The 24,362-nt window shown below is 32.5% G+C and overlaps 3 protein-coding genes across 3 annotated transcripts; 2 read left to right on the top strand and 1 right to left on the bottom strand.

Moving 5' to 3' along the window:
- Positions 1-4,608: 4,608 nt before the first annotated feature.
- Positions 4,609-9,150, top strand: LOC124534605. The gene is made up of 7 exons (XM_047110539.1): positions 4,609-4,700; positions 4,904-5,102; positions 5,186-5,270; positions 5,687-5,866; positions 6,882-6,993; positions 8,168-8,235; positions 8,853-9,150. Exons 2-7 carry the CDS (start codon positions 4,948-4,950, stop codon positions 8,928-8,930), a joined length of 678 nt encoding a protein of 225 aa, XP_046966495.1. The 5' UTR covers positions 4,609-4,700; positions 4,904-4,947; the 3' UTR covers positions 8,931-9,150.
- Positions 9,151-9,226: 76 nt separating this feature from the next.
- Positions 9,227-14,481, top strand: LOC124534938 (transcription factor SPT20 homolog). Its single transcript, XM_047110978.1, has 4 exons — positions 9,227-10,409; positions 11,173-11,522; positions 13,653-14,105; positions 14,422-14,481. The coding sequence occupies exons 1-4, from the start codon at positions 9,227-9,229 to the stop codon at positions 14,479-14,481; spliced, it is 2,046 nt and encodes a 681-aa protein (XP_046966934.1).
- A 1,462-nt stretch (positions 14,482-15,943) lies between these two features.
- Positions 15,944-19,491, bottom strand: LOC124534604. Its single transcript, XM_047110538.1, has 5 exons — positions 19,226-19,491; positions 18,735-18,926; positions 17,765-17,909; positions 16,900-17,033; positions 15,944-16,311 (listed from the first exon to the last, which is right to left on the bottom strand). Exons 1-5 carry the CDS (start codon positions 19,280-19,282, stop codon positions 16,096-16,098), a joined length of 744 nt encoding a protein of 247 aa, XP_046966494.1. The 5' UTR covers positions 19,283-19,491; the 3' UTR covers positions 15,944-16,095.
- Between the last annotated feature and the right edge of the window lie 4,871 nt (positions 19,492-24,362).

The following is a 24,362-nucleotide window of genomic DNA, read 5'->3' as shown; positions in this document are numbered from 1 at the left end:
AAGCTTCGTATTATAAGTCGCGAAGAAATATTTTATTTTCGTATCGTGAGCTTTTTGTAAGTCGTGTAGTGAAAGCAACAAAAAATAATTTATACCGTTGTTATTTGTGACTTACATTTCTATTTAATGTAATAATTTGTAGTAAACTGAAGTACTGTTCTACTTTCGTGGGAACCTTTTTATGTCAAGAACTCGCTATATGTAATTATAAAAGTGTTGAATTTTTTATTAAACCTTTTTTAAATCATTTAATATTTTTTATGAGTTTATCGTCGAGTCACATTTATATCAAACAGAATCAGTAATATACTTTAGTAGGTCCTTACAAGCACTTTTGTATCGTCATTTTCCGTGATTATAGAGAGCGTTAAATACTATTACTTTTAATGTAAAAACTTAGCATAATACAGTTTTATCCGTTAATTTAATAAAGGTACATATTTAAATCAAAATTCAAATATACTTTATCCAAGAAGGCTTTTACTAGTACTTTTAAGACATCACAGAACAACTACATTAATTGAAGCTACCACCGGTTCGGAATGTAGATTCTACCGAGAAGAAAAAACAAGAAACTCAGTTTAAACATTTAAAAATAAAAAGTCATGTTAGTTAAAGACAAATATTTATGTATGTTGTATAATCTTGTATTGAATAATATATAAATAATATGTCTTCTTTACAAATGTATTTTTTTAAAGATTTGTATTTATGAAACAACAAAAAAGTTAAAAATGTCTGCCGAATTTTATCTTAGAAATACTAAAATATATTCTAACACCTATATAATCTTGTGAATATTAGTGAAATAATTTAATAAGTAAACATTTCAAATTATTATTTTTATTGGTAGTTTGTTTTATTGGTAGGAAAGTTTCCAAAAAGTAATAAAACTTATCACTTTAAGAATGACATAAATATGATGTAGCTTAGATATTTAGTGTAGTTTTTCAACTCAAGAGATTTATATAACCTTATAAAGTTTATCCATGTTTTGCAGATTATAATATAATGTGTTTCAAAATGAATGATATATGAGCGTTTTGGGATAGGAGATGATTTATTAGGCCTCAAATACATGATTATCCCATTACAGATTCTATTTCATAGCAAATAATATAAATATATTATTCTAAAGTGTATATTCGGTAACGTTTTTAATGAAGAAAGCGAAAGATTGATCTGAAAACCCGTTCGCTTCCTAGCCGATACCTAACCTAGAAAAGCCGTTGAACGATTTTATTATTAAACTAGCGACCCGCCCCGGATTCTCACGGGCACAATACTGATATACTTACCAAATATATTTACAGAATTTGAATTATAAAATATTTGAATTACGACATTATATTAAAAACATAAAATAATACTAAAATTATTTGTGTTTCTTTACTATATTGTCAATGTAATAAATACAAAAAATCCTTCTTCTCGAATCACTCTAGCTATTAAAAAAAACCGCATCAAAATCTGTTGCGGAATTTTAAAGATCTACACTGCCTACATAAGGCAGTAAGGGACTTTGTTTATACTATGAAATTAAGTTAAGAATTTGTTCAAAAATATATTTAAAATAACAACCTTTTCATTTCATTTGTTTGAAATAAATTTCGTTCTTTTTTAATTACAATACTAAGAACGTTCTTGAATACGAAGTAATAAGCTTTACTGTAACAATTAATTGAATAATATAGCGTAAATGACTATAACTACTACGTTTTTGTTATTAAATTTAATTAATTATTTGGTAGATAGAGGTGAAAATAAATGTTATCAACGTTTATTAAAATAATAAACACATAAAAATGCTGAAAAAATTTCGATATTATTATTCGTATTTCTATGTTATAGATGATTTCTTAGAAATAAATTTGTAAAGTCATATATAATTAATATATAATAATAATAAATAATATGATAATATAATTATAATCACAAGTATTATTACGTGTTTATTAAATATATTTTTCCAATATGAAAACTAAACAGATCCTGTAAATGTGTTTTTTTTAAATATTTTATTTTGGTTAATTTTATACAATGAGCATGTATAGTATTATATACATTTTTTCATTCTTCTTGAGTGTGCACGAGTAAAATAAGGAATTTATTTCTTGCTGTATTCTAATAATATGGAAACATTCGCATAAAAAATATTTTGTAACAGATTTCTTCTGATACCCTGGAGGCCTACAAATTTTTCGTATAAACTTCATGTCTGGTTATTATAGTTTTGGCAACGTTCGCTTCCAAAGACTACGTCAGCATTCTATGATTTATCTAAAAAGTATGCAAAATATTAAAAACTATATAGTCTTGAAACTGTTGACAAAAAACGCAAGCTTTGACATCACTATTTCACTTGCGTATTTTAATCAATTTAATTCTACGATATCATAAGGAATATGTGTGTATGAAATTGGCAATTTTAGATTTCTTTGCGGATGAGCAGGGGACCCAGTAACACGAGTTTACATGAGATTAAGACTATTTATAATATATTAATTGTTTTTAATAAAACATATTTACATTTTTACTTTTCTTACAGCGGGTTACTCAGAAGATTCAGACTATACGTCGGATCTAAACTACCCGGTAGGTCAGCACGCCAACTGCAGCGCATCGCAGTTCAGAAGCGCCGCGCATCAGATGCATACTCCACAGGTTAACGCTGTTTTAATTACTTTAATCTCACCGCTATTTAGAATGTAGTTTAGTTTTATGAAATGAATATCTTTTGTGAAACTTTTACAGAAACAAACGTTGTGTTGGAGATCAGTCAATTGAGCGTTTGAAATATATTTTGAGTGAACTGGTTAAATATGTTTTTAACTATTATTACAATGCTAAATAGTTTCATTTAATATATGTATATGTCATAGAAAACACACCTCTACTATTCTCGACACAATCATAAGTGATTACAGCTCAGTAGACGTTATCGCGGTTGAATGCAAGCATACAAATACGCATACAAACTGTTTCGTATAGTTTAATTAATGTTTCATAACATTTAATTATTTCACACTAATATAAAAGACCGATCAAAAGGTTCCAATTGAGTAGCAGGCTCCCGATATCGATATATTCTCTCAACAACATTATTATTCTATATTACCTATTCGCTTCCCGCCATATTGTGTATAACGTATATTTCCCGCCAAAAAGTTAAGATGGCGCCTCGACCCCGCTCAAGGTCTATGCTCGACTCTGATTTAGTAAACTTTAAAATAATAAAAAACGTAACTATACAAATAAAATTTAAGAAACTATTTAAAATGTTGACTGTAAAATATTTCACCATTTGTTCGGATATACATATGTATACTCATAGTAATAATAAAACCTTAAGTAAAATTTTTTATACAAATGCTACGATCAAAACTACTTGTCTTGGTACGTCATTTTCATTGAAATTTACTTAAAAAATTCAGACTGGTTCATTGTTCAGCTTCAATGTAACGAAAGAGTAGTATATGAAAAATATTTTCTTTTCAGAGGTCTTTGGAGGCATCTCGTGAAAACTCTTATGAAAGAGATGAATATCACCTGCACGGCGATAGCGACCCTCTCTATTACAATAGCCAGCCTAGGACTAATAGGTAAATAATTAAATTATTTTTTTATGTTCAATGATAAATCCCATACTTTGTGGTAGTTGATGGAAAAACTATCATCCGGTACTCCAGTACCGATAGTTGTAGTCCGTATATTCCATCTACTCTGTGAGAGGCAACTCATAACTTCGAATACGAGCGTGGAACGTCAGTATAATATATGCGACATTAACTGTAATCATTATAATCAGGCAAATTCGTTGTCAACATTTTACGAGTGAAAAAAGGAGTGAATTCTTACAGAATGGCATTGCAAGGTTTAATCCTGCAATTTATTATGTATTTTAATTTAAAAGAAGAAAATAATATCTGTAAGTATTAACAAAAAGTAATAATTTATTTCAGAATAGAGACGTGGTCTCAGTTGCACGCGCAGGCTAGTGTGGAATCCGCTATATCATGGCGGACGGCGGCGGATTGGCAATCTGGAGGTAAATATCTCATTTTATGGTACATTCAATTTGATAGATTTACGTAGAAAAAGCAAACAAATGTAACGATGCCAAAGGATTTCATTATCGTACTAACTTATTCGAGACCATTCTAGAATACAAAAATCTATATAGCCAGTAAACTATTAAAGACCTATTTATTGATAAGTCATTTTGTAAGACCCAATGCCTTATGACATTGTTTATATTTGACTACTCTAATACAATTGCATACCTACAACATAGAGTTATAATTATTTTGTTAGTTCCATCTATTTTATATGCGATAAACTTGACAATTTAAAAAAGTCTACGAATTTCGCTGAGGGTTTTGTAATTATTTTCGATCGCTCAAACTCTCATCTTTAATTCAAATTGTGACTAACCATTAACCCATCTAATACCCCTTGAAGTTTCTATGCTCGCATCAGCTAAGCATTTAAATTTACTGACTGCTGTTTTAATCCAACCGTTAACTCCATTTTTCTTCCTTTGTTATTTTTAAAATTATATTTGTTCAGACATTTTTAACTGTAAACCTTTTGTAATTTTCAGAGGAGCAGCGAAGGCCAAGCTTAGAGCGTCAGAATACGTTATATGATGACAGCATAGGATACGGGTACGACTCATACACCGCTAGTACGCACATTAGGTGAGACCATTAATGAGTATTTCTTGAACAAATGCGCCCATGTGTTCTATTGATAAGTTCCAAATTGCGTGAATATATTCCTTAATTTTCCTGCTTCATAAAATTGTTCAAGCTTTAAATCTATGTAGATTTTTGTGAGCAATATATATGATGATATACAATGTGATAGATTTACACATTTTAAAAGGTTTTGTTTTTACTAGGGACCATTCACATATATCACAGCAGGCCAGCTACGAAGAGTATTATGACTCAAGTAGCTACCAGTACCCCGCGTATCAGGCGCAGTGGGAGAACCGTTACTTCTACGAGGAGTGTGGTCTCACGCCCACTGAGTATGAGAACATCGTCAACAAACGCCGTTCCTCCGTTGTACAGTTGCCTCAGATGCCGCCTAAGCAGGTGAGATGCAAATTATTTGAAGTGTTTTCATTTTCTGGTCGTGGAGAGTCATATATAGATAAAATTTCTTTATTTCGTTTTAGCTTCCACCGTCGTCACGATATTCTGATTACAATGAGATGGCGCCGTACAGACCTCGGCCGCGACGTACAGCCGCTAGTCTTCCAGGTAAGATATACTTTACTTCATACAAGATAACTAAATTAATTTATGCGTTCATTTTTAAACATGATATGAATAAGGTTATATGTAAAAATGAAACCAAAGTCGTAACATTTCATATTAAAGGATTGTAACTGATTATTATAGTATTTAGGGCAAATTAGAATATAATGGATTATAATATATTTAATGAATCTCATACCGAAAAAATTGCAGTAGTACTAAGTATTTCCTCTTCAAAAAGATATTATTAAGTCGTAATATTAAATATTAAAGGATTGTAAATTATTATTATAGTATTATAGGCTTGGTAAATTTGAATATGGATTATAATAAATTTAATGAAACTCATACGGAAGAATTTGCAGTAGTACTAAGTATTTACTCTTGAAAATGATATTACTAATTTCAATAACTTATAGCAACACCGTCATCAACGCCAAAGCGTGGTCGAGCACTGCCCGTACCGCCGGGTAGCGAGTCAGGGTGGGGTCGTCGTGGTCGTCGGCTGCCACTCCCGCCCGCTGTCGCGGCGGCGCGCCTGCCCGCAGTCCCCGCACCGCACGCCCCGCCTGCGACCACCCACGTGCCTTACACACAAGGTGACTGATCATAATACCATCTGATCCTTAGATGAATCTGAGGGTAAACATTATTATCTCAGTTACAACCTGACTTACAGGGTTGAATTAGTTTCTAATAAATTAATCAGCATCTACAACAGGTCCAGTAGTTGTACTGGCTTAGTATACATGTACTTATGTGTTAGTCAACATCCAAAATATGTCATTGAAAAGCTGAATATTTTAAAAAATAATACAACATTATTTTATACTAGTAGAAATAGTGAGATAAATAAAAATGTTTTGCAAATACATAGCACAACCGGTACAACAGCTTAACCGGGAATCTCCCCTATTGGAGGCCCGCATAGGCGTCAGGGCTTCACAGTAGCTTGCGTTAAGTAAACCTGTGACGCCTGCTGAAAAGACGGAGAGGGTACCGCTGGTTTATTAGTGGTATGATGGGGCGCACTCGGCATTCTGGGCATCGGCGAGTCCCACATAAGCCCCCACTTCACGAGGGACAACGGCTTAGCCGTTTAAATAAAACTCTCGCTCGAGTATTGCGACAAGACGTTTTTAATTTTTAAACCCACACTTCCATGTTTCCCTTTCATATAGCAACCCTCACCATGCAAGCTAAGCATAAATTTGTTATAGATTCTTAGGTATCTAAATTACCAACATCGGACACGCTCGAGAATTTTCATGCATTATTTTTACAGTATTCAAGCCACTGAAATTTTTCTCCAGCGTAAGAAAAGGGAAACTTTACATTCATAGTAATTTATTTCTCTTATCATCTATTCTTTAAAATCCAATGGGTTCTCACTACGCTCGAGTAAATCTCCATTTATCATTATTATCATACCTTATAGATCCCGATGCTTGACTAAAAAAATTTAGTAGTAGTCCTACCACTTAAACATATAAATATTACATACAATTTTATACCTTTGATTGCCTTTCATATGTTTGCCAACTCCATTGACATACACACTCACACCGAAAATGTGTATTTTGGTAATAATTTTAATTCATTTTATTGTTACAGAGCCCGCAAGAACGGTACCCGATGTTAGTTATGGTTACGATAGCGGTGGTTATCAGCCGCAGTTCCAAGACACTGCCAATGATCAGTATCAAGAAACCAATTACAGTACCGGGTATGTATTATGGTATTATTTTTGGATATAAATTTGTCTGTATTCATTATTATTAGGGAGAATAAAGTAAGTGTCTGTAGTTTAATTGGCTTATTTTTCTTTTAGTGATAAATGTATTGCAAGTTTTACTTTACTTGCCCAGACGGGCTTGCACATAGCCCTACCAGGGCTATGTGCAAGCCCGTCTGGGTAGGTACCACCCACTCATCAGTTATTCTACCGCCAAATAACAGTACTTAGTATTGTTATGTTCCGGTTTGATGGATGATTGGTGGACATAACATCTTAGTTCCCAAGGTTGGTGGCACATTGGCGATGTAAGGAATAGTTAACATTTCTTACAGCTTCATCGTCTATGGGTGATGGTGACCACTTACGATCAGGTGGCCCATATGCTCGTCCGCCAGTCTATACCATAAAAAAACGATGGGGCTGGAACGCTTAGGCGTCCTAAGAAATATTACTAATTATTAATAATAGAAAGCTTAGAGCTTATTCCGTTATGTACCTATATCCTTGAATATTTTCTTAACATTTCTCTTAGCACTGTATGAATTATTGATTTAAATTAAGCACTTGAAAACTAAATGGGGCTTGATCGGGTTTTAACCAACAATCTTCAGTTAATATTCAATTTACTTGGTGGTAGGGCTTCGTGCAAGCCGGTCTACTCAGACCGGCTGAATGAATGTATGTTACATACTCATGTAACATACATTCATCAAATATTCTATATATTCCGCAAAACAGCAGTACTTAGTTTTATTGTTTTCCGGTTTTAAGGGTGAGTGAGCCGGTGTAAACACAAGGTTCCCGGAGTTAGTGGAGCAATAGCGATGTAGGGAGTGGTTGATATTTATGATCGTTCCATTGTCTACGGGCTTTGTTAACCACTTACCATCAGGAGGCCCTTTTGCTTGTCAGTCTTTGAATAATAAAAATGAATCATCTTAAGCGTACCACTGAACCATCTTGGCTATTTTTAAATATTGTTTACTTTGATTTATTAATAATTTATTAATTCTTATCGATACAATTTTACATTTTTATTTCAATTATACAGTCTGAGAGACAACGGAAAAGCTTCTTAATTATAAATCTCCTTTTCTATTCAATCGCAAAATTATTTAAATGTGTATATAAAATTATAATTGTTTACTTTTATGTTTTAAAGTTACGATGAGGATGGAATGCAGCCTTTCTTTGATGAGACACCTCATGCAACACCTCCAGCAGCGACAGGTAAAACTCATGATTAAAACAAATTGCCAATTAAATGTAAACTTATTGATTGTAAAATATTCGATTCTTGCCTCTTTTTCGTTAGAGTAGAATGCTAGAATGCTCCTGGATTTCGTTAAGTTGTTCCAATATGATTTAGACAGATATATAGCTTATATTTATCTAAAACGTGCAGGTTTCTTGTACCTCAAAGTAAGGGATAAATTATAAATACAAATTAAGTTGGGCTTGTATGGATTTGAACCCAAATTAATCTTATATTCAACTTAATTTTATAGGAAACCACTGGACGTTGGCAACGTTGCTATGAAATATAAAAATTTAGTAATAGGATTTCTGTCTCAATTATTACGTAAAAATTTAATTTTCGAAAAAACCATTGTATTCTATTAAAAATATATTTATAGAAACTTAATTTCATCATTTATCAATGACATTGAATACTGCTTCAATGTCCTTTGATAAAAACTTCCGTAGTACGGTCAGGGTTACTCTCGCAGATTAATTTGTTAATCAGTTTATTTCTGAATCTTCGTTTAACATAATGTCGTTATTGTTTAATAAATTTTATGACGAATTGATATATTCCTTTTTTAAAAATCTGGTTAAACTTCCAGCTCAAAAGACGACTTGGGCTGAAACGGAAAGTTCGACGCAATTTTCTTATCCAGTTACAAGTGAAGAAGAATCTGTGATACCTAAATCAGTGCCATCAAAAATTCATTCATATATTCAACCGCCTGTAACTAGTAAGCAAGATGTTTACCACGACCAAAGTTATCAGCAATATGATACACAGTATGAAACGATGAAACAGCATCAAAAATTTGAGCAACAAGATGCAAGTTACCGAGACAATCAAAATGATTATTTAGATAAAAAAAATGGTTATCAATATCAGTATGATGATCAGTATAAAAATGAACAAAATTATCAACAAACTGAACAACATCAACAATATCAACAAAAAAATGAGCAACAAGAATATCGAATGCAACAAGATATGCAACAAGAACAACAACAGCAAAATTATTTTAGCGACCAACAGCAGTACCAAGGACAACAGTATCAACAAGAACAACAATATAATCAAGACCAACAATACCAACAGGAACAACAATATAATCAGAATCAAAATTATCAACAAGGCTTACAATATGATCAACTCGATCAAAATAATCAATATCAACAGCAGCAAAGTCTACAAGAACCGTATGATAAACCACAACAAGATTATTATGAGCAACAAAAACAGCAGCAGCATTACGATCAACAAAACCAGCAGGAACAGCTCCATACATTACAATATCAACAACAACAACAGCAGCAGCAGCAACAGCAGTTGCAGCAACAGCAGCAGCAACAACAACAACAACTGCAGCAACAGCAACTTCAGCAGCAGCAACAGCAGTACAATCAACAACAGCAACAACAACAACAACAAAAAATACCAGCACAGCAACTTCAATCTACTGTTTTAACTGGTGCAGCGACATTGGGTTCATTAGTAGCTGGGGGAGCTAAAAAACTAGGTAGCTTCTTTGGTGCAGCTGCAGCAGCTGTAGCTGCTCCACCAGCAAGCCAACAGCAACCACCCGCACCAGTATCAACAGCTCCTCACACTCAATATCAATCTACAATAGCACCCGTCACGCCATTCACGAGTACTACAACAGTTTCCGCCACATCATCCGTCCCTGATGAGTCATCAGTTCCAGTGTCCAGTGTGACTACGTCAGCACCAACGTTACCGAGGACACCTTCGCTTAGAAGACAAGAATCAATACAAAGACCCTCAGTGCGTCGAACACGGACTTTACCTGATGCTCCAGAGGATTATTCCACGGGGAGCTTCGATGAAAGTGCCTACGAGGACGAGTACCAAAAGACTGATATCGATCAAGTAGATCGCGATAGGACATCCTTAGACCGGTTTCGTGATGATGATTTAGTACACGAAACCATCCAAGAGGATGTTACAGAAGAAGTGAAGGCGACTGAAGAATCTAGTATACAAAAAACTGCATCGCCTACCAAGACTGTTGCACCAGTCAGGAAACCTTCTGTTGATAGTTATCATAGTCAAACGCCTTCTGTACTTGATCGAAAAACTTCACAAAGTTCTTTTATTTCGCAACACGAAGAAAAATTGACAATACCCACAACATTAGAAGGTAAGACGCCGTTTTATTATTTATAATACTTTATATTGATACAAACAGAAACAAATTATTATAATCATTTGTACTTAGCTTAGCTTTTAAAGTTAGTTTATACTGTCTTTAAAAAGCAATAACTTCAAATATGCAAAATAAATGTATAAATAGTAAATTAGTTAATGTCAATAACGAATTTATGAGATGATATTTGATAAATTCTGTGATGCACTTTAAGCTATAAAATATTAAAAACAAAAAGCAAGTTATATCATATTTCTATTACTAGAATTCATATTATGCATATGAATGTATGCAGTATTTTGGTTTTAAATCTTTATAGTAACTATTTTGAATAAATATTTAAAAATAATATCAATTACGTACGTGAGAATCAATATATTTGAATATAATACTAAAGTGATCATCTTGATAAAATTATTAAAGAATTATTATTTATTTATGTATAGATTTAACATATTATTTATATTTTGAGTACAAGCTATAATTAATTACAAAAAGAATTAAATTGTATGTACGAGCAATCATTTTCATTCCACTGTTCGTTCATACATTAAATTAATATGTTTATTGGCAGTAACAAAAACCCCAATTCTATGTTAAAAAGAAAGAAGTCGTCAAGTTAAAATCATACAAAGTTTTGATACACTTTGTTCTCGATATTACTCGTCATAATTAAGTATATTTTATTAACATTACAGTCGATATTAAATACAATTAGGTATTAGAGATATTTTATTGAATGTATATTTTATTTCAGAACAAATGCAAGATAAGTCAAAAGTAACGTTCCAAGAAGAACATCCAACTTATCACGAAGTTCCCGAAGACAATGGATTCCAAAGACAGGAATCGTTCGATCAGGACGTGGAATATCCTGAAGACCAGGAGCAGTATCCGGACGAGACATTTACAGAGGACAAGTTTACCGATCAAGAAAGATTTGACGAAGCAGATGAGCAGTATAATGAAGATAGTGTATTTAATGAAGAGGAACAAAGGCACGAGGAGGAACAATTGGAACAAATGGAGTTCCAGCCGGAACAGCCCAAACTTACGCCGAAGCAGAGGTGGCATCGAGCGTACAACAAAATCGTGATGCAGCTAAATGTGAGTCCTTTTTTTCTATTTTCCGACGAATGAAACAAATTATTTTTTCTTTTTTTTTTTTTTTTTTTTTTAATTTACAAATGTGTATAAAGTTCAAACTTAACATTTTTTTTTACATATCTGTTTTAATCGTCTATAATTTTACTTATAAAAAATATTTTATGCAAATGGAGAATTAAGTTGTTCAGTGTCAAATGGTTAAGGTAAGTTATATTGTTTTAATTATCACAAAATACATGTTTTGAATTTTTAGCTCGCCATTAAAAAACTACATAGAAATTACCTTAATATTTATTATTATTATTAATTATTATTAATTTTTATTTATATTTACTATTATTATTATTAACGTTTTTAATATAAAAACGTTTAGGTTAAATTTAAACTTCTACCTGACACATAACGTGGAAGTTCTATCCACAATAACTAGTAAGAAATATTGATATTCTACGGAGATGTTAATAGCTTATAATCTTGAATCTGATGAAGGTACAAGACCGTTACTCTGTGATAGAATTAATTCAGTTTACGACTGTCTGTGCGCCTAATCAAGTTCATACATATTATTGAACTTAATCAACTAACGTCTGGCACCATTGGTGTCCAATTTACACTACTGTTTTGTTATAGTCTGTGTCTTAAACTTATATGACATCTCTAATGCAAAGTGACTCTTAGATAACGCAATATGTTTTATCTATAAAATATACCTACTTATTATTACGGCATAATTTCATGTTAAAAGCTTTATATGAAATTTTCAAAAATTTCTACGTATTTTCTTATTATTTATATTGTAAGAATATATCCAAATAAGATTATCACTTACAAACTATAGTGTTTTAATCCCGCTGTGAAAAAACGTTAGTGCGCAAACTACTGCTGGGAAATGGGAAAATGCTGTTACGTTGCTGAACTCTTAATGGTTTGACCTTGCACATAACTAAAGCTTTTCGAGACACAAAGGATAGGTCTGTAATTCGGTGAGGCTATAGTTCTAGCGATAAAATCTAAGAATTTTTTTACATTTGTTTCACATATGTTCGTTTGTTTTCAGTAATGATTCTAATTTTATAACAATTACCTGGGGTAATTTTATTATATTTTTTGTCTTTCTATAAAAACAATAATTCATTAAATAATAATTAAAATAGAAGGTAAATTTAATACATACATTTAGAAGATATTCTGAAAGTTAACCTTATTTTATATAATGATGTAAAACTCTCGATCAAGGTGCACTATGAGTATTATTATTTATCTGTACAAAATTAAACATCATTGACGATCATTACGATAGGAGTGGGCCTGGTCGAGTTTATCTATTTTATAGCTATATAAAATTAAGTATCCTCGGGAGATTATTGCACGAAACACTTTCGATATAAATATTTAATTTAACGGAAATAAATATTATTACGACGAATTAAAGTCTAATAGACGAGTTTCTAAATCTTTATAAATTATGCAGAAATGTTAGTTTTATAGAATGAGATTTCAAAAAACATTTTCCCATAAATAGTCGTTGTTACATTTGTCATTACCCTAAAATGTTATTAAGATTTCATAATTTAAAATACGAAAGGTTATCAGGGAAGATTATCTTGTTTTGATTTTAAATGGAATAGAGCCTTCCTTTGAGTTTGAAAGTAATTAATTATTATTAATTTGTTTTCCTTTATATCTTTTCTTTTTTGTATTCAATATAACTTACTCGTCATTGTTCCAACCGTCGCTGTTGGTTAAGTGTACCTCCTGTAGTACGGACCTCCCGCTGAGTCCTATGACGCCTTTGAACCCAATTACTTTATTAGTTCTATCGAGTTATTCTAAACACGCTTACTTAAATCTACGCACTCTCAGTCAGCAAACAGACCTTGTATCGTACGCACATCGAGACAGTGATAGTAGAAAGTAATTAAATACTTTCAAGTTAAAATGAAAATGTTATAAACTATGTTACCGGAAACCTGCGAGGACGCGTTATCGCTATCCTGCGGGCGACCGTGGCCCTAATGATTGCGACGCGCGCGCACCTATCAGCTATTTGTATGCAAATTTGTATTACTTCAGGTGTAAACCTTCAGTCTTTGTGTAATTGCTGTAACGGTCTGTGCTTTGTAAACATAGAGTATATTGACTCATGCCTCGGCGACCATGGTTCGAAGCAGGAAATGTCAAGCGGTCAGCGAAGCTGATGTGCGTTGCGATGCTTTCGCGTCAAGCCGTAGCAATGCTAGTGGTTCCCGTTTGCGGGTTCGCCGCGGGTCCAGTTTGACAGATTTAGATAAGTTACGATGCAGTGCCGGTTCGAGTGGTGGCGGGTCCATCGGGGACTTAATGAATATATTCAGTGGTAGTGCCAATTCCGTCGGGAGTGATACATTGGTTGCAAGAACAGTTCCCTTGGAGACGGTTCGCCGCAACATGCCACCGATATCGACGCCTCCTCCTCATCCACCACCATCCCCGCTAATTCATGTGTCTCGACCTGTAGGTCCATTGACGATGGCACAAAGAACTCTTAGGTTCAGCAGACTTTTGAAGTATCAGCCTTCATCGACTGATGTTGTTATATTGCTGGTAAGTTAGTACGGTAATTATTTGACAAATATGTCTTTAAGGCTTTTTATTTAATGTAATTTATAGTGTGCGTGACATAGTTACTTTTTCAAGTGAAATTGTAAAATGTACATAATTTAAATTGTAATCTAAGTACCGTGAATCAGCAACTGCTTTTATCAGTGGATACACTCAGCGATGCGCACCAAATAGGCACAATTTTATCTATACAACCTTTTTAATGAAACGTAGCATTACTAAACGCTTTTTAAATACTGTTTAAAAATAATATTTTTTAATTTTTCACATTTAATTGCAAATTCTACAAACATATCAGTCTGGAATGAAAAGAAGCGGATTCGATAACTGCTTGGGATTTGGTGTGGCTAATACTTGAGCTTTGTGGCTCTCAGGAGGTAACAAGAATCATATTTAAAAGGAGAACAATATAAATAAATTGCATTTATTAATCATATTAATCAATACATAACTACAAATGCGTACATAGCACACTAAGATTTGAAAGTTAGGTAAGCGTGGTAACACAGGTCAATAATACAGTTATCATACCAGTGGGTCATTAATAAAGTAGTAATGTGCGAAGTCGTCAAATCCACACGATATTTAGTGAGTATGACGCCATATTGCATTTTGGGAATTAAAAGCGAATATTTATGACATTTTTTATATCGTAGTTAATTTGTTTATCCATTTCATGTTAGGTATTGAGGTTATTTTTTATCCCACCTGCTATTCGACGTCAACATATGAAAATTTCACAGCAATAAACGTTTTGTACGGGATATTATAAATATTGTGTACGAATTTTATTCAATTTGCATCGGCAAAATTCAGGATTCATTGGCTTCAATTGAATATATTATGAAGAAAGAATCTGCATTAACTGACGTGAATTATTTCATAAACGTTCACGTTCCATTTTTATTTAAATACCTCAATGTAAATCGAATGGATTTTAATTGTCTTCGGCAATCAAGAGTTACAAAATATTATTCATTTATTAATTAAGGGACATCAGCAGTCACTATACTTACACATCTTATACATAAAACATATTTATACTTTATGTAAAGTGTGTGACTCTTTAAGACGGCCGCAACATGCATTTTTAGCTACAGTCTAGTTAAGAAAAGAGTAGTCACATTAAAATCTATTTTCGTATACTCAGTATGAGCAACATTCTGCTTTACCGAACGAGGATGACATATTTTGTCGTAATGATTTGATGTTTAGATACAAAAGGCAGTGGCGTAGCTAGGTGAGGAAGGGCCCCGGTGCATAGAAAAAGAATCGGGCCCTAGCATCCTCTTTCCCAGCCCTCTTTAACTAATAATTACCCTTTAAAATTAGAGATACCAAATAAGAAGTCTAGTGCGCAGGGTATTGATTTTTTAGCTGCAGAAGTTTAAGGTTTAGTTTAGAGGGCCCCCTGAACTCCGGGGCCCTGGTGCACCGCACCACCTGGCCCTACGATAGCTACGCCACTGACAAAAAGTAGGTACTAAGAGTTTAAGACTTGATAAAGGAATTAATTTAAAAACTGATGAATGTTTTCTTATTCTGTCTACAATACACAAGTATTCTTTTTTACTAAAATAATTTTATAATATTAAAATTCTACAGATCTAACTATATTTTATTTCAAATATAAAGCAATTAATATTATAATTAACAAGCTCAGTAATTGAATTAATATACAACAAAATAAATTCAATAAAAATGAAGTTAATTCGTAATACTTGTTTGCAAAATATAAATAAATTGTCTATTATGCTATTCTACATGTTATATCGAAGTTAATACGAATTAAAACAAATTGTATAAAAGTATCAGTTTAATAAAAATATTTCATCTTTCAGTCAAACATTAACATTAAAGTTTTAGGTTTTGTAGTTATATATACATATTATATTCATTCAATTATGCCTACACGGAGCTTACTTAAGGTGATCTATTAAGTCTATGAAGATGTTTTAGAATGAATAACTTTTCATGCATATTTCTTCATGAATTTCAGTAAATATTTGAGTTTCGGCATCTCGATGTTGTGAATGCATCTATTGAAGTCTCCAATGACCTTGACGGAATGAGTCATCATTCGCGATATAATGTCCTTGAGACAAACGCTCAAATCGGATACTTCTTTGAAGCCGTGTATCGCGATTTCTGCCATCACGACGGGAAATGGCGACGTTTCATATAAAAACTGAAATACACAATCAGGAGTTTCATTCAATCAATATTGGCTTAAATAATAATTTCTCGTTTAATTATACCAATAGGAGATCACCTTTACGTTGAAATAAATATAATTTTAAATTATAAAAGCAAGCATATATATTATTAACAGTCTGGAACAAATGATCAAAGGCAAAGTGCCACTTTGTTGAATAAATTTAGAGTTTATTCCAGTTATGGCTACTCTTATTTGCCTTGGGGGATGTAACACAGGTATGCGACATAAGCAGACTTTGTTACGTGTTTTCCATCACCGCCAAATATAATGAATTATAAATGGCAAATAAATCACGGAAACTCTATAGATCTCACTCGAATTAATGGAATTCGCCTTTTGGATAATCCACTTGTTCTCGATGAGAAGAATGATTAATGTAGCCCAGTGGTACTTTTACATATTATGTTTATATGCGTAATAAATTAATTACTTTTAACTTATATCCAATAAAGTCATTGGAATTAGAATACGCCCAATATACTACATATTCTTGTGTAAAAAATAAATATTTCTTGACATAACGTTCATTACAAATAAATTTATCTAGACATTACTTACCACTGTCCTTTCAAGGTCTTGACTTTCATGAGAACAGTTTCCGCCGACTTGCTGCTGCTTCTGACATTCGAATAATTTCGATGCCGAATATTTCTTCAGATTTTCCAACGTTTCAAAATGTACTTGTAACTTTTCTGTAATATTAATGAACTAAATTAGTTAAAGTGAAGGCTCTTGGAAAATATCGGAATTCAATTTAATTTATTCTGAGTAATATGTCGTTCAAATGTAATAATATATTTTGAAAATGGAATTGTAGTTTTACCCTAGATAATAATATGAGGTATAAGAATATACCAATCCAAATCTAGGGCACGAAAGAAAATTAAATAGTAGAATCTGACTAATTCAAAGAGTGATCTTCTTTTTCATAGAATTTATTTATATTATTTATTTATATTATACGTTTATTGTGATACTAGAATTGAACTGCCAGTGGAAAATGCACTACAAATACACTATGAATAAAAATAGTTTCACATTGTCAGACATTATTATTGTAGAAGCATAGTATTGTTTCCAACACATCCTGTGCTGTCTCATACGGAAAGACATGTACGAAGTAAACAAGGAAGACACCGCCAAAATAAAACCATGAAAAGTAGGTTGAGTATCATATCTGTCAACCTGAGATTGTCCTGTAAACAACTATGAGAGGAAACATGATCTTCTATCATAATATTTTTTTAAATAAACTGCGTTTTAGTACTTAGAAACTTTTTGGCCCCGTTAGCATTCTGAATTTAAATTTATCTCAAGACATATTTTAAATTATAAACCCCCAAGGAAGAGATAGAGCTCTGATTTACTGTACTTGGAAACAGTTTGTAGTTAGGTTGTTGGGAAACAATAATATTTATCGTACCTGGCAGCCGCTGTACTCGTTGATAGCCCAAAGCTAGACATAAGGTAACGTTCTCATCAGCAAGCTGCAAATTCTCCCCGAGCAGTTTAACAATGCTCTCCTTGCAGTAAGTGCCGTTGCGGGGTTTGCGATCGTGAATTATTACCTGAAACGTACGTAAATCAGGTGGAGATTGCACAACTGCAACAAATTCTGAGCGGCTTTTTGCTGGTTGTGGTAAATTGGTGCCGCTTTAAATTAGCCTACCGAACATTGCTCTGTATAAAAAATATATTCTGACTTTAATTTTAGAAAATTATAACTCTGAAATGCGAAATATCTTAATTCGCTGTACCGCTCTAAAATTTACAAGGGCTTATTTACAATGTTTCTAGCCTTCTAAAATGTGTTTTGTGCGTCGACTTTCCTATGTAAGAGCTCTTAGAATGTTGTAGCAGTGTAGCTGCCGACAGCTTGCTCGTGTATATAAGTCCTTAGGCTAAGAGGCAGACTGCCGGTTAATGGACCGTTCCTATTTCACATTTCTCTTTTTTCTTTCACGAATAGACCTCAATTTTATGTTTTACAGTTGTTTCGTTTGTTTAATTAACCTAATATTTTTGAAAGCTAAAATTGAGTCCAAGGACATTCGATACTTGAAAGCGAATATTCGTTTATTAAATTTTGTGTGTAGCCATTATTTTACAAAATTGTCGAAATACAACAAATAAATTTGTCGCAAAAAGACACAGGCGTCGCTTAGGTAATAGTAGAAATTTCTATAGTAAAGTAAAGTAAATTTCCCACTGCTGGGCTACGGCCAGTTAAAAGTTATTATACTAGTTCAATAAAACAGGAGGCCGTATCTAGCACGAAGGCATTTTAAGGCCGTTTTTTATTTTTAATTTAAGGGACATAACGATGTCGATATCATAACGTCGCATTGACGGTGTAAATATTTGTACATAATGTCAATTAATAAAAAACTTACCTGGAAATACATAGATATCTGTTCTAGATAGATAGTCATATAGTTTATTGCTTTGTCTGCTTCATTTTTCATGAGTAGCTTAATTTGTGACACTAGGGTGTCCATGTCTTCGCGTGATTTTTGTGTTCGAACTTGGATATCCGCTATCAGCGTTCTATAGCCATTTATGAGGTTGTCCTGGAAGTCTGTCGTCTGGAATTTTTTCAGACAAATTATAGCCCACAGACAATAAAACTCCACATTGTTGAACAGAAGAAATGTTTGTACAATTAATTCTCGCTTTATATGCCATTGTTATCGGAACTTGTAACAATGTATGTTTTCAAAACAAATAAACATATTAGCCTTTTATACGGAATAATTATTGGTATTCCATATTTAATTGTTATTGTTATGTGGTTTAAAGAAAATAAGCTGAATAAAAATTAGATAAAATTATCATTTAATTTTCAGTTTTAGTTTGTAGGTTACAAATTAACCCACTTACGTACCTGTATTGTAATGGCGACAAAAGCAGCAGAAATTAAAAATATAATAAAACGATTCATCGTTTGTTTTCAACAATTCGCATGTCAACTACACACACAGAACATGCTAATTATTTCTACACATAAATATTTAGTTTAACTCACAGACTTATGAAACACTTTTAATATTTTTATTAAATTGTAAGTCTAGATATCAAAAATATAATTAATTAATTAGCCTGTGTATGTTTTGTAGTATCAAATTGCTGATCGATTAATGACTGCACATTTCTGTTCCGTCTTGTTTTGCTTCCACTCTCCGATCGAGCGATTTATTGTTATCATTAGGGCTTGACATACTGGCATATTCAAAAAACTGTTTTTTTAATTATAAAAACCATGTAATCTTCAATACAAAATCTGTTGATATTTTTAACTTTGCCGTTTCATAAATTAATATAATTAGTATAAAAATACAAACATATTATTCAATACAAGACTAGATAAAAATCGTGCAACTACTCCTTGTTGACTTCCAGGCAGGATATATTATATACATATTATGTAACTAGCGGTCCCCCGCGGCTTCGCCCGCGTAGATAACGGTTCATAATCAGTCTTTTAATATCCCTACTGCTGAGGCACGGTCACATTTGAGGAATTACTGCAACCGGCGCTTGGATCTATTGTGATAAACCTCAAAGTCGTGATCACAACACCTCAGCCAGACCAACATCAGCCACGAATCTGATGAGGTTCTTAGGGTCGGAGGCCATTATGCCTTCTAAGGACCGGAGTTAGAACATTTTATAGTTCTATCTTTTATAGTTTAGGCATCATACGCAAAAAATCAAAATTTTTTGGTAGATTTTTTCCTTTTTTGTCCGAAAAACCCAAAATATCTTACGGAACCCTATTTTTTTTCAAAATAAAATTTTGCCTATGTTATGCGGGATTAATTTAGCTTTCGAATGGTGAAAGAATTTTTAAAATCGGTCCAGTAGTTTTTGAGCCTATTCATTACAACCAAACAAACAAAGTTTTCCTCTTTATAATATTAGTGTAGATTATATTTAGCTAAAATGACTTTGTATTTTTAAATGTTGAAAAAGATTATGTGAATTTACTGCAGGTTCTTCTCGGTACAATCTATATTCTTAAGCGGTGGTATCATAGTTTGTTAAATTGATCATTCAAAAGTGCTTGTCAAAGCCCTTAATTAAAATGAAATTTAAACGGTATTTTAATAAAAACTTGGGATTGTTTGTTCGCTTATTATTGCAGTTAACATATTTTGAAAATTCATCTTTCGTATGTACGAGACTTTACAGTGGAAATTCTGTGACGATTATATTTACTTTTCATGGTACTAGTTTACACTCGCTTATATTGTTATCGTGTAATTCATTGCTTAGGAATGTCCATTCTCTAATGTGTTCACGTATTGTTAATTTAATGATTAATATAAAAAAAATGTGTTTACAAATACACATATGAATACATTTATTTCCTAAATTAATAAACAATAAAAGTTTACTTAGTATTTACTTAGCAAAATATAACTTGCGCCCCATTTTTTTTAATTATATGACTTTAATTATATACTCGTTTTTCTTGTTACCCAAATATATCTTTGAATTCCGATTCCATTAACTTTTTAATCTCACAGACGATTTCATTGTAATCACATATCAATTTGACTTCCGTGTAAGCAATTTGGACGGATAATTGTATAAATGTACTATATGTAAGGGTGGAAATGTATGTTGTATTTGTGGAAATTAGTAGATGTGATAGTATAATACAATGTTACTATGTAATGTACTCAATACGACTGTACTTTTTGGTACACATAAAACATCGATCAAAGCCACGTCGCCTCCAAGTCTGTATGCCTAATGAAATTTAGTATTTAAATTACATATATATGCATGTGCAGCAACATATCTGTACATTATTCAGAAGTATTTCACCTAAACGGAAAAATATTATTTATGTATTTATATCAATTTTAATTACATACAAAACAGCGCCATCTGTTGAGTGCATTTGGAAACATTAGAACAGTAAAACCAGATCGGGCTGATTTGTGGGCGGAATAGAAGTTTGTATTGTAGTTTAGTTATGAAAGAGACAGATGTCGCGGTAGTGTTCAAGAAGTAAGTTAATTACATTTAAATAAATTTGAAGAAATGAAAACGACTTTTATAAAAGTTCGTTCAAGCACATAAATGAAATGTTATCAATAAGTTTAAGTAAGAAAATTTAAAAATAAAAAAAAGTAAAAGTAACAGCCTGTAAATTTCCCACTGCTGGGATTAATGGCCTCCTCTCCCATTAAGAAGAGGGCTACGGACATATTCCACCACGCTGTTCCAACGCGGTTTTGTGGAATGCACATTTTCTATGAAATTAGACACATGCAGGTTTCCTCATGATGTTTTAAAAAATTTAAATGTTTTTTAAATTTTATAATGAAACCGATGAATCCTATACACGTGTAATGTATGTGTTATTCGTCTAAATATCCAGTGAAGTGTAAAAGTGAACGCAATTTTACAAATTCTTTGTCTGATCCATACGCTTCGGCAACAAATACCTTCGCACTTGAACGCTTGTTATTGCATTTTGCTTTGTACAGTTCCTAACAAAGCTTTGACTAAGAAAAAGAGGTTTTACGCAAGATTTTATTACTATAAAGTTTTAATATGAGTAAATATTTATCGTTTCCTAGAGCGCTATGAATACTGCAGTTGTGAGAACAAGTAAAGTGAAGTTTAGTTATTTAATAGCCAGTTTTTCGGTTAGTTTCATTTTTACTTCAGAAAGGTTTAAATTTTATTTCTTAAATTATTCGTTCATGTATATATAGGGTGTATAATTTATAGATTGTATAGTGGGGTTCTTAATTTTATTCAATATAATTTGATATCTCACTTATATTTTAATTTCATCTATTTAAATCTTATTTATTTTACTTGGTAAAGTGATACACATACATACTAAAAATAGCTTATGGATTAAGAACAATATTTGTATAACTATTTGGTCCCACATGCCCTTATGATGTATAGCCGGCTTTATATTTGCATATCTTAATTCGCCCAGTCTATCTTATCACTCCAGCAATAATAATAATTACTCAAATATTTTGGTTCGTTGGTATTCGTGGTATAATTTGGCTTCGGATCGGTCTAAATGGACATTATTTCCAGTTTTTTATTATGTCATAGACATCATCATGCTGAATATTATTTAAAAGGACAGAAATACCGTACTTTACGTCACTTAAGACCTTTATATAACTTAATATATCGGTGACTGTAACTTTGGTAGCCTACTGTACAACAGTTTGTCCGACAGTCCCCTGGTACTAATTGGACGATTGGTACGCAACGTGCATACTATTGTCGAGGTATGCATGCACCTGCGAACAGCAAATATTCCATTTGAATGCATCAAATTAAACACAGCCGTGTGCTATTCAATTTTTGAGCGATTTGCGGTCAGATATCAAATTGAGAGCATTGTTCGTTAACGATTAAAAAATTGAGAATTTGAAGGTTGTTGTATATATTTATTTTACAAAAGAGAGCAGTCCGGTCTGTTTATAACCTCGGAGCTAGAGACTCTCTTCGGGATGTTTTCAACAAAATAGGAATACTCACTGTTGCGTCACAATATATTTACAACAATGTTATGTTTATTCATAGTAACATTGATCACTCTGATAAAAACTGTGATAATCATTGTATATGCACAAGAAGTAAAAATGAGCTTATAATAGCTTACTTGAATAAGGTATGTTTTTTTTTATTGTATAGGTTGGCGGACGAGCATATGGGCCACCTGATGGTAAGTGGTCACCATCACCCATAGACAATGACGCTGTAAGAAATATTAACTATTCCTTACATCGTCGGTGTGCCACCAACCTTGGGAACTAAGATGTTATGTCCCTTGTGCCTGTAGTTACACTGGCTCACTCACCCTTCAAACCGGAACACAACAGTACTGAGTACTGTTATTTGGCGGTAGAATAACTGATGAGTAGGTGGTACCTACCCAGACGGGCTTGCAAAAAGCCCTACCACCAAGTATGTTTTGATTGATTGATTAATGCTGCCTATGCTTCTATCGTGAAGACGAAATTATTTCATTATCTCATTCTGTTGTATGGAAATCCAAGACAAATGACCAGAGATTCAACGCAGATCCATTCCGAGGTACGAGCAATGAGCATGTATCAACTGCCTCACTCAAAGTTGCTTTCCGGGATTCAAAACTGGGCTTATAATTTGCAACAAGATCATATCACCTCTTCACTATGGACTACTTAACCTTATATTAATATAGAATATTGTGTGAATGTAAGGGTAAAACATAACAGAATAATATTAAAAGATTACTCTTTTTTTAAAGATATATTTAGAGAATATTAAATACTAAAACCTTACTAAAACTGACAATGTACGAAAAGGTATATTAGTCAGAACTTAATAAATGATATTAAGGTGAATAAACACAAAACGCTCACTCCATAAGACCGTAATGGAGTTACCGTGTATGATATTTTAAGCAAAGTTAGTTTAATTTATTAAGAGATATGCGGCGCATAAATATTAATAGAGAAGCTAGAGGGATGAAATTTCAACGGTTGCAAATCGGAAGTCGTAATACTGAATATAACATTGCAAAGTGTGTGATGAAAAACCGACCTTTTTAAAAATTACACGCAATGGATTCGAAATAATGTAAAAAGTTTTTTTTTTTATTTATGTCTGCTCTGCCTTTGCACTTATTAGCCTACTTTTATAATACTCATTTATCAACTTCTAGACATCGAATCAACATAAAGTTAAACGAATTTTCCCATTAGTGGCACAGAGTACTTACGCAATGAATACGTTTCAACTTTATTAAAAAATGATTAATCGTTCCTTTTTTAAAATTTTCTATCTTTGCTTTATTTTTCTCAACAAGCTCACCTTCTTCTTAACACGCAAAGAGGCCGAAGCCCTTATTTTTTGTATTTAAAGATGTAAGGAGGTTTTATATTTTGTAGTGTATAATATTATGTTGCTGGTTATATCTAGGCTTATCAAATTTGATTTTTTTAAATTAATGATTTACAATTAAAATTTAAAATCAAATGTAAGTG

Source organism: Vanessa cardui, chromosome 13 (assembly GCF_905220365.1).
Source record: "Vanessa cardui chromosome 13, ilVanCard2.1, whole genome shotgun sequence".
Classification (NCBI taxonomy): Eukaryota; Metazoa; Arthropoda; class Insecta; order Lepidoptera; family Nymphalidae; genus Vanessa; species Vanessa cardui.
This window is presented reverse-complemented; position numbering and strand designations above follow the sequence as displayed.

Coding starts and splice junctions, on each gene's coding strand:
- LOC124534605 (XM_047110539.1), top strand. CDS start 4,948: ATGACTCAAGTAGCTACCAGTACCCCGCGTATCAGGCGCAGTGGGAGA. Junction 5,103..5,185: donor CTCAGATGCCGCCTAAGCAG/GTGAGATGCAAA, acceptor ATTTCGTTTTAG/CTTCCACCGTCGTCACGATA. Junction 5,867..6,881: donor CCACGTGCCTTACACACAAG/GTGACTGATCAT, acceptor TTATTGTTACAG/AGCCCGCAAGAACGGTACCC.
- LOC124534938 (XM_047110978.1), top strand. CDS start 9,227: ATGCAACAAGATATGCAACAAGAACAACAACAGCAAAATTATTTTAGC. Junction 11,523..13,652: donor AAATCGTGATGCAGCTAAAT/GTGAGTCCTTTT, acceptor TTGTAAACATAG/AGTATATTGACTCATGCCTC. Junction 14,106..14,421: donor CTGATGTTGTTATATTGCTG/GTAAGTTAGTAC, acceptor CAAACATATCAG/TCTGGAATGAAAAGAAGCGG.
- LOC124534604 (XM_047110538.1), bottom strand. CDS start 19,282: ATGAATCGTTTTATTATATTTTTAATTTCTGCTGCTTTTGTCGCCATT. Junction 17,910..18,734: donor AGATATCTATGTATTTCCAG/GTAAGTTTTTTA, acceptor CGTACGTTTCAG/GTAATAATTCACGATCGCAA. Junction 17,034..17,764: donor ACGAGTACAGCGGCTGCCAG/GTACGATAAATA, acceptor TTAATATTACAG/AAAAGTTACAAGTACATTTT.